The sequence below is a fragment of the Sorex araneus genome, chromosome 5 (genome assembly GCF_027595985.1).
Source record: "Sorex araneus isolate mSorAra2 chromosome 5, mSorAra2.pri, whole genome shotgun sequence".
Lineage (NCBI taxonomy): Eukaryota > Metazoa > Chordata > Mammalia > Eulipotyphla > Soricidae > Sorex > Sorex araneus.
The window spans coordinates 66980785-66991912 of record NC_073306.1 but is presented as its reverse complement, the minus strand read 5'-3'; the positions used below and the strand labels follow the sequence as shown (position 1 = coordinate 66991912).

Genomic DNA, 11128 nt, shown 5'->3' with positions numbered 1-11128 from the left:
TATCAAGCATTTCTATATCAGAAAAATAAATTATGTGAGTATAATTCTCTATTCTTAAATTATGAATACTATGTGCCAGTGTGTTTCCCTTCTAAAGTACTAGTGGGAATATTTGCCTTTAAATATTTATTGAAACTAATTCATTTTAATTTATTCAATAATGTTCCAAAATTTATGATAGTTAACAACTTTTTTCAATGTAAAATACCTTTCAAAACCAAACCTTCGTGAACAAAATAACTTAAATTTATTTGAATGAAATATTTTATGGATAACTTAACTTTTTTTTTTGTTTTGTTTCAGGGCCACACCTGGCAATGCTCAGGGGTAACTCCTGGCTATGCACTCAGGAATTACTCCTGGTGATGCTCAGGGAACCATATAGGATGCTGGGGATCAAACCTGGGTTGACTGTGTGCAAGGCAAGCACCCTACCCACTGTACTATTATTCATGTTGCCAGTGAGATTAATTTAAAATGGACTCCAGTTAATAAAAATAAAAACCTCAATTTCAGAAATAAATTCTCCTGTTATACAGCAAAATTCCCTGATACTCATAGACCCAGGACACTTTGATGATAATTAAAATGCTTCCATTTGATTTATATAAACATGTAGATAAAAAGTCTAAAGCATTACTGTGAAATCTGGAGAGAGGTTTGTATTTTTTAAATCCTTTTATATCTTTGGTTAACCATTATGAAGATTCCCCAAATGCCATGACTCATTGTAGAAGATGCCATCTTAAAGATGTCACGAACCTATTCTGCTAATATGCACAGAAATATCTGATCCTTGTGTGTCTGTGTGTGTGTTGGAAAGCACAAACACATTAGTTTCAGGGTGTTTGAACATTCAATGCATGCATGTGTGTATATATATGTGTGTGTATGTATGTATATGTATGTATATATATAAATAGTTTTATACATGCCTAAACATATATATAATTTTTTTTGTTCTTGACATTGGAATGGTGGACTCAAGATAAAGCATAATTTTCCATTTTCTTTGCACCTATGTCTATGGTTTATGTTCCTGTTTGTAGTATAATGCACCTTGCTTATTATACAAGTGCTACAGAGAATCTGTTTCTCTAAGAAATTATTTACTGTGCCTCAGTGTACTAGAATTTTCAGAAAAAAATCAATTATTGAAACTGTGCAAATCTATGGCTTAATCCACCCAAATCTCCTCTTCAAACAATAACTGATCTTCATGATAATAATTGCAAGCATTCACATTTGTCAAATGTGACAAGGATGGACTCATTCTAAACAGGCTTAACAGAACTGACACCTGACAGTCAAACCGCTAAGTCTGAAAGTCATTATAATCAGTCATAATGAATCCTATGTAACATAATCATGCATATATTGAATAAGACAATATAACACAGAGTAAAACAGGCCAGATCAAAACATTAGGGCACTCCTTTCTATTAAGTTTATTCTCTGAGAAAGCTAAAGAATAGTAACCCCAAAATAGCCATTTCACTGTGCTGGTAGTTTTTAGATGCTCTTTGGCAAATATGCCAAGTAATTACTTCAGGCTTCAACAGAGTCATTCCAAAAGCATGAATAACACAGATAAGGTGAAAATATTGTTTTCAGTTTGATTTCCCTGGCATTATTTCATTGTATTTATCTCCAGTTGACAAAAACAAATGAACACATGCAATTAGATAGTTAGCTGGACAAATTTTAAAAGCTGAAATTGACAACATAGGACTGCTGATATCTGAATTTTCCAGTTAAGCTTATGTTCATCCAGTTAACTAAATCCTAGCAAAACTTTCCTTAGTTTTGACCTATATTTATGCCAACTTACTGTCCACTTAGACTAGGTGCCTGCTGGGTTACTTTCTCTTCAATTGGTGACTCTGAAATAGCGGCAACCTTTAAGGATTTTTTTATGGAGCTAAGCTCCCAAGCATGAAAGCTGATGACATGTACTCCACAGCATCGCCTGGCAAGTTTATAGAGATTCTTAAGGACGGCCTTCCGTAGAAGAATATATACCCAGGGATCTAGGATTTGATTCCATGTGGCCATTCGGAGAGCAAAAATTGTTGTTTCACAGGTCTCCAGAGAATGATTTCCATTTATTCCAATGTTGGCCATTGTCACCTGCAAAAGAAACAAAATAGGAATACAAGTTAATGTAGGTATTTTCTTGACCCTATAGTTTTTTTTAACTTACCTACATATGCTATATAGAATATAGAATTCACTTAACTTCAAAGTGATGTTATTTTGCAAAAGAATGAAAAAAAAAGAAATCAACAATAATGTCAACATTGGCACATAGCCTAATCCTTCATATTCAAATTGAAAAAAGAATTAGAAAAATAATTTATATAAGGTGAGTCAAGTGACCAGAGTTACCCATGGGAGGATCAACACGGATAACAGTAAGTGACATTTATTATTTCTTGGAATAGTAATTTCAAAGCCAACATACATTTATATACTTCAGAGAAAAGCTAGTTTATTTATGTAAGAAAATTACAGATAAGCTAACATATAGATAAATGATAGTTGCATTATTTTAAATTTACAGCTCCTAAGATTGATTCTCACATGATATGTGATATTGTTAGAACTTGCCTACCAACTCAGCCCAGCTTTGCTTTCCAAATAAACTGTTCAAAACAGACAAAAGATAAGAACTCTGAAAACACCTTTCATGTCAAAAGAAATTAGGTCCAAATGGACAAAAGGTGGAAAATTAAAGGAATTATTTAAGAGGAAATGTAATAAAGTCTAAAGCCCAAATGAAAAGAAAATTAAGTCTTACTGTTAGCTTTTATCAGAAAAAAATGTCTTACGTTGTCTTGGTGATACAAAGAGTTGAAAGACAAGTGGCCCAAAACATAAAAATGTATGTTATTTACACAAAAAAAGAACACACACCTAAGGGCCATAGAGATAGTGGATAGGGAACTTGCCTTGCACACAGCTGACTCTGGTTCAATCCCTGGCACTCCTTCTGGTCTCCTAAACCCACCGTGCGTGATCCCTGAGTAACTCCTGAGTATGGCCAGGTGTGACTCCCAAACAAACAAACAGCAAAATGAAAGATACCAGAGAAATAGTAAGGGAGGTAAGACATTTGAGTTGCATGTGGTTGAACCTGCATATGAGCCCCTCCACCCAACGGCACAGTCAGAAGTAATCTCTACTCCTCACGGGATGTGGACCAACTCCTTCCTTGCTACAATGGTACAACAGAGACTTCTTTACCTCCTCCTCTCTGCACACACTCATCTTTTAGAGGACTTTATTTTGGCTAAAGGACTCTGCCATTCCCACTCTGTATAATAAACATTAAATTCAATTGCTGCTAAATCAAGTTTAGTAATGATTTAATCACATTAATTTCACTTTAAAGAAGCTTTGGTCAACCTATTGCAGGCTTTCCAATATTCTGATCAATATCTGACAACTCCAGCCACAAGAGTGACTGGGGCACAGTAGGAATAAATAAAGGAAGAGGGAAAAGGAAAAGAAAAAGTTACATGCCTTATGTACTTTAGCTCACCTCATATTCACAAAGCTCCTAAGTTTAGTTGCTACAGATCCATACATAAAAAAACTAGATCAGGGAGAGGAAGATATAGTACAGCTGGTAGGGAGTCTGCCTTGCAAGTGCTGACGCCTGCTCAATCCCCAGTATCCCATATGGTAAACCCTGAGAGCATTTCCAGGAGTAATTCTTGAGTGCAGAGCCAGGAGTCTCTACTGAGCAACAATTGGGTTTTTTGGAGGGAGCCCAAGTTCTTCCAATATAAATAAATAAAATTAAATCAGAGTCTGGGAGACGGTAGAGCAGTTAGAGCACATGCTTTGCATGTGACTCACAAGGTTTGCTTCCTGGCATTACGTGGTCTGAGCAGCAGATACCAATTCAATATATTTTTCTACTATATTTAGTATGCAAACAACTCTTCTGAGGAAAGTTAACATCATCCTTATTTTAGATTAAGAAAAAAGCATGGAGAAATTGTGCAACTTATCCCGTCACCCAACTGAAATATGGTGGATTCAGGGTTTGACAAGTAGGAGATGATTCTGGATATTATCAGAATTAATATCTCATGTTAAACTCTTCAGGTTTTTATGTCTGTCTGTTTATGTCTCGTCTTTCTAACTGACTCTAGAACTCTCTCATCCATTTGGTGGGTGAGGGAAGAAGGGAGGCAGTTTGGACTACACCTAGAAGTGCCCAGATCTAACTTCTGCCTTTGCATTCAAGAAAAACTAACTGCTTTGGGGGCTCAGGGAGGGTGGGACTGTTGGGGAGTCCATATGAGGCATTAGGGATCAAACCAAGGACTGATACATGCAAGGCAAGTGCCCTACTAACTGTATTATCACTCCATCCCCCACCCAGCCTTCCTATGAATATAGCAATTATCCTTTATTTTTTAAAAACAGGAGCCTGTGCTAATAAAATACACTGCTTCAAATCTCTAGAGATTTAAGAGTGGATATAACTGAAATACAAGTCAGTGGAGACAAATGCCAACCAATGAGATATCTTTCAGAAGAATGGCTGTCTGTCCCAAGTGGAAAGGTACTGTAGTACAATGGTGAATACACTGCCTTCCAAGTGGAAAGGTGTTTTTAAACTATTGAGTAATAGTTTCTCAAAGGGATTGAATAAGATGAAGTTCTACATTTTTCCAGTTTCTTTCCACTTTCACCCCGTGATGAGTGGCATGACTTTATTTCAGCATTCAAGAATAACCTTCCTCTCATAACTTTTTGTCTTTTAGCTCATCTTCCCATGTACTTTTGCAGAATTTTTTTCTTATAATATTTTAAACCACTCAAATTGTTATTCTTTTATCCATAAACTCTTTTCTCTTTGGCAATAATGAGAACAAAAAAGCCAAAAAAAATGCCAGGTCTTAGAAGAACAAGTGCATATGAAAATGTGTTTGTTTACATGTCCTCTCTTGCTATAAAGTAATGTATTTTACTTTCAACTTTGCTTTCAACACAACTGAAAAGTTTTCTAGCTACTCAAACTCATAATTAGGCTGAAAAAAATTGATTTTGTTCTAAACATTGTCAATGATAGATACATAGATATTTTCTTTCCAAACAAGAAATACTCATATAAAATGCCTTAACTATTTTTAGCATCTCATCTGTGAAGTAAAGAGAAGCTGTAGGGGATTGATGGTGCTACTAACTAACCACTCTTTTGGAAACAAAAGACAACTTTGGTTGCTAGCAACACTTTGAATAGCTAAGGCAGACTGTAGCATAAGATGTTTTAGCAAAGCATCTGCTCTGAAACACATGACGCTTCCCAAGGAGAAATTTTCAACTGGTTAAGTTGGTTTATTATTTAGAAATTTAGAAACATTTCCTGAAGAATTTTCCAAACTCTAATAAAGTGATTTATTATTTCATAGGACTTTATGTAGATAAGTATCTTTTTAATTGTTTTGTTTTATGGCCACACCCAGTGGTGCTCAGGGCTTACTCCTGGCTCTGTGTACCGGGATCACTCCTGGTAGTGCTCAAGGGACCATATGTGGTACTAGGGCTTATGCATCTCTCTAGCTCACAAGTGTCTTTTAAAAATAAAAGTTATATAATTTAAAAAAAGAAAATCACCAAAAGGCTCACATAAGCCTACAGGCCAAAGGCACCTCACAACTTTATGGATTAATATTAGTGTGTATTTTATATGAACGAACAAATTAAGATGCATAGTAAAAATCATAGGTGTCAAAATTACAATGAACTTCTAAATCCAAAGTAAACAATATGACCAATATTTACCTGTGCTCAGGAAAAAAAAATCAGGAGTGGGGGGAGGCTGCTGGAGATAGAACAGAATAAAAATAATGTATAAGATTCATGGGACCATATGTGACAATTCTTTATATTGTGATTAGGTGAATGAATAATTGTTAATTGGTACAGCTCTTTTGAGGGGAGAAGGGGCTTCCAGAAGTACTCAAGAGCTACTACTAGCTCTGAGCTTGGGGATTGCTCCTTGTGGTGTTCAAGATACCATGTGATGACAGGGATCAAACTCAGAGCTCCCCATGAAAAATGTGCTTATCCCACTGAGCTATTGCTCCAGTCCATATATATGTATACGTATATGTATATGTATATGTATGTATATATATAGTTCTGTGGGTAATACACAGAACTATCCTTGTTTATTCCAATTGTGGAATCATCACCATAAATAAATAGCCAGCTGTGATGAAGTCCATGGTACTGTTATGCAGTAGAACACAGATTAGATTGGTTATATTGTTTGATGGAGGGGAAGAATTATTTCCGCTTTTAAATTTTATTCTTTAATTTGTATTTTATTTTAATTTTGGTTAAAAATAAAAGACTAATTTATTTGAAATGGTAAATTCAGCCCTTGGACTGTCAATGATATATCTCTGACATGATTTGGGGGAACATAGCTACAATGCCATGCTTACCTTCTATTAGTCATTCATTACCTCTAAGAACCCAGAAGCTCAGCCATTTACTGCTATATTAGCATAATAATAACAAGTGTAATAAATTATTTTGTTAGCAAAAGATACAGTTAAAACTGAGACAATCAGTCATTGTCTGAAAATAAAACACTATTCCTACAGTATGTAAACAGACTGCTTTTGTGCCATTTGAACTTTTAAATGACAACTCTAAAAGGTTTTTTTCTTTTTTTTTTGCTTTTTGGGTCACACCGGGTTGATGCATAGGGGTTACTCCTGGCTTTGCACTCAGGAATTACCCCTGGCAGTGCTCTGGGGACCATAAGGGATGCTGGGAATTAAACCTGAGTTGGCTGCCTGCAACGCAACCACCCTTCCTGCTGTGCTATTGCTCAGGACCCTCCAAAAGACTTATTTTTAATCACAAAAATCCAACTTTTAGGAGGCCAAACTAGTAAATAATACAAGGATTAACTTGGATGCTTTTAACTCTGGTTCTATCCCTTACCTCACCTGGTTTCCATAGCATCCCCAGGAGCAGGCCTGGAGGCCCCTGAACACCGCCACACTGGCCTGAGTAATTCCTAGAAACAATTAGTCCCATCAGTACAGCATCTTCTGACCCCTGCATTGAACTGCAGCCTGGTTGCCTGAGAATTGTCAGATGGGATCCCTAGGCCTTTGATCATCACTTAGGAAGACCAAAACAAAATAAATAATTTAAAAATATTTTTTAAGTTCAACTCTTTTTTCATTATTAAATTATTTTATTTTATTTTATTTTTCTTCTATTTTTAAATTGATTCACTGTGAGATACAGTTACAAAGCTTTCATGTTTGAGTTTCAGTCATACAATGATCAAACACCCATCTCTCCACCAGTGCACATTCTCCACCACCTATGTCCCCAGTATACCCCCTTTTCCTGCCCTCCCCCTGCCATATACAACAGACAATTTCTCCCTTACTCTCTCTCTCTACTTTTGGGCATTATGGTTTGCAATATAGATACTGAGAAGCTGTCAGCATTTGGTCCTTATCTACTTTCAGCACATATCTCCCATCCCAAACAATTTCTCCAACCATTATTGACTTAGTTATACCTTCTCTATTCCAGATACCTTCTCCCCCAGCTCATAAGACAGACTTCCAACTATGGAGCAATATTGCTAGTCCTTGTGTCTACTGTCCTTGGATGTCAGTCTCATGTTATTCTATATTCCACAAATGAGTGTAGTGATTCTATGTCTGTTCCTCTCCTTCTGACTCATTTCACTTAGCATGATACTCTTCATGTTAAGTCCAAATTTTAGATAAAAATAATTTTATGATGCACCTTCTGGAAAAGTACTAATAGATTTCTACCTTTTTTGAGGTACCTTATCTGAAAATTCATAGGTGGTAATATGAATTATATCTGTAATTGTGGTAGTGGAAATGGCCTGTGGCAAAATATAGGAAGAAATCTCTAATAATTTTTCAAGTAGTAAACTAGAAAAAATTGCTAATATGGCAAGGGTAGTCCTCAGAACCATAAGCCTAAATATTGCATTCTTGGATTAACTATATCTCCTTCCACTGCTTTCTTGGATTGACTATTTCTCCTTCCATTGCTTTGAGATATTGACCAGCACTTAATCTCTCCAGATATCATTCCATAACTTTAAAAGTATTTTTTAAAGTAAGTGGGACTTTTAGAAGAAAGAGGACGTGAATATGAAAACTAGCTCAATCTTTCTGTAGAATTAGATTAATTCTTCTATAGGGCATTTTAGCAAAATATATCATGATCTTTCATAAGATTACTTACCTTAAATAATAAATTCTATGTCTATAAATTTATTTTAAAGTTAATATATAGAGTGTGCAAAACTCCAAAGTATGTTTATATTAGTGTTGTTCATAAAAATGAGAAAATTGACATAATTTCCAACAATCAAATAGAACACAAGAGAAAAATTTATAGCTATTAAAATAATGCTATCTAATAATTCTTATATGTGTACATTGTAGTAAGGAAAATAAGACCTACACAATAATAACATTTCAGTTCAATATAATATATCAAACTACATAATTACTATGCGTCTTGTTATCTCATCAATGGCCAAAACCCATAGACTATAAACTCAAGCTCCCAGAAGAGAAAGACAGAATTTCCTGGACATTATATTCTATCCATAACAAGCAATACAAAACAATCATCTAAGCACTGCCTTTTCGGCAGATTTGAGTGGTGGTGGGACTGGTGTCAAAATAGCGAATGGAACCAAAGTAGAAAGAAACTATGGGGGAAATTGTCTGCCACACAGCAGGAGAAGGGTTGGAATGGGGTGGGGAGCGTGGGGGAATACTGGGGATTTTGGTGGTGGAAAATATACACAGGTGAAGGGATGGGTGTTTGATGATTGTATGACTGGAGCTCAAGCATGCAAGTTTTATAACTGTATCTCACGGTAAATCAATAAAAGGAGGGAAAATAATAATAATAATAAAATAATAAAATAAAATTAATATATTCTGAATTGAGCTGGAGTGATAGCACCATGGTAGGGCGTTCACCTTGCATGCGGCCAACCTGGGTTTGATTCCTCCGCCCCTCTCAGAGATCCTGGAAAGCTACCAAGAGTGTCTTGCCGCACGGCAGAGCCTGGCAAGCTACCCGTGGTGTATTTGATATGCCAAAAACAGTAACAAGTTTCACAATGGAGATGTTACTGGTGTCCGCTCGAGCAAATTGATGAGCTGTATGACAGTGATACAATGATACAGTGATATTCTAAATTTTAAAAAAGTAATGTGGAGTTCATGCCCAGTTTAATCAGCTTAAACAATGGCTGAATAAATAGCAGTACTCTTACATTATTAAAAAAAGTCATGTAAATACTGATTCAAAAATATTTAGAATATTAGCACTGTAGCACTGTCATCCCATTGTTCATCGATTTGCTTGAGTGGGCACCAGTAACGTCTCCATTGTGAGACTTGTTTTTACTTTTTTGGTATATCGAATATGCCACGGGGAGTTTGCTAGGCTCTGTCGTGCAGGCGGGATACTCTCGTAGCTTGCCGGGCTCTCCAAGAGGGAGAGCCATGTGCAAGGCAAACACCCTACCCACTATGCTATCACTCCAGTTCAGCATTTTGAATATTAGCCCAAGTCAAACAGAATGCCCATGCAATAATCTGGTTCAATCATCCAAGCCTGTGCCAGGTGAGTAGGGTCTTGCACCTTGTGTTGAAATGTGATCATTGCACTTCTCTCTCTAAATTGGCTTGGAAGAATAAACTAGCTCTCCATTTCTCCAAAGAAAATTTCCCTCAATTAAGTATTCTATTAGTTCTCTTAATTAACTCTCAATTAATTACATTTTCTATAATCTGTAAGCAGGGAAAAAGACATCGACTAGGCAAAGTGATTTGCTTGGTAGACAGTAGGGCACAAATAACAGGGCAGGTATAAATAACATAAAAAAAGGTTGAAGCAGCCTCAAGGTCTGCTGCTCTCCAGCAGATAGGCCATCCTTCCACGTCTGACAGGATAGAGCGAAAAGGGTAGCTCAGCTTGCCTTTCTCAACATGAACACAGATGTGTCCAGAATATAAATGCTGAGGACCTGCCATTACCTGCCTTCAAATTATAACAGAAAAATGTTCCTCTTTTGAGGGCCCAGAGATTGTAAAGGATTTAAGGCATGAAGTTAACCCCGGTTAAATTTCCCACAATGCACAAGTCCCTCGGTATCACTAGGTGCAGCTAAGGAGACTCTCTGAGGTGAGGTGAGGCACATGCTTGGCATGAAGTTAACCCAAGTTGAATTTCCCACAATGCATAGTTCCTCAGCATCACTAGGTACAGCTAAGGAGACTCCCTGAGTACTTCCAGTTGTGACCCTAAAAACTGCTAGTGCTGCCTGGATAGTTTCCAGAACCACAAGCCTACACAATACCTGATTTTTGGGCCAATGCTTGGAACACAGTTCAACTGACCAAGAATTTCCAGGAGTCCCCACCTGCCTGAATAATACTTGGGAGTCCCCCAACTAAAATCCCTCCTTTAAGCTTGATTCTCAGACCTGAATATAATCAAAGACAATAATTAAATCACACTGACATTCTCAAAAATCACCGGATATAGCATCTACACAGAGTAGCATAAAAAGCAGCTATAGGATCAAATTATTTTCACCTTACACATACATACCTTGAGACCAGGCTTTAAAAATATCTTTACAATTTTTCCATCCTCAACCCCAAAATGACAGAAATTTTCATCAATTGACACTAATAACTCACTATTTTTTATGAAATATTTAAATAGTTCTGTAAGCAGTTGTAAGACAGTCATTAAAAATATCAATACCACCTGTCTTCTCTTAGGATATTGTCAACAAAAACTCAAGGAATTACTTTATTTCACGTTTGTAAAACTATTAGTTTGATTCCAGTAACTTCCTTTCCAATGGATCAATTCTGTTATTTTTTTCCATCAAACTACCAAATATTATGATATCTTTTTTTTTTTGCAATACCAGAAAGTTAAGCCCTTCCTCTGTGCTCATAGAAGACATTGTACTCTTTAAATGCTTTGCAAATAATACTCCCAGCAGAGGACCCAAGCAATAGGACATCGCTAAATTGGAGCACTAAAACCATCA

General features: G+C 36.3%; 1 protein-coding gene across 1 annotated transcript in view; it reads right to left on the bottom strand.

Moving 5' to 3' along the window:
* Positions 1 to 852: 852 nt before the first annotated feature.
* PTGFR (prostaglandin F receptor) overlaps positions 853 to 11128 on the bottom strand; it is a 31134-nt gene continuing 20858 nt past the window's right edge. The window contains exon 2 of the mRNA XM_004603330.2: positions 853 to 2130. Within this exon, the coding sequence (XP_004603387.1) occupies positions 1828 to 2130 (303 nt within the window). The 3' untranslated portion in view covers positions 853 to 1827. The remainder of the gene's footprint in view (positions 2131 to 11128) is intronic.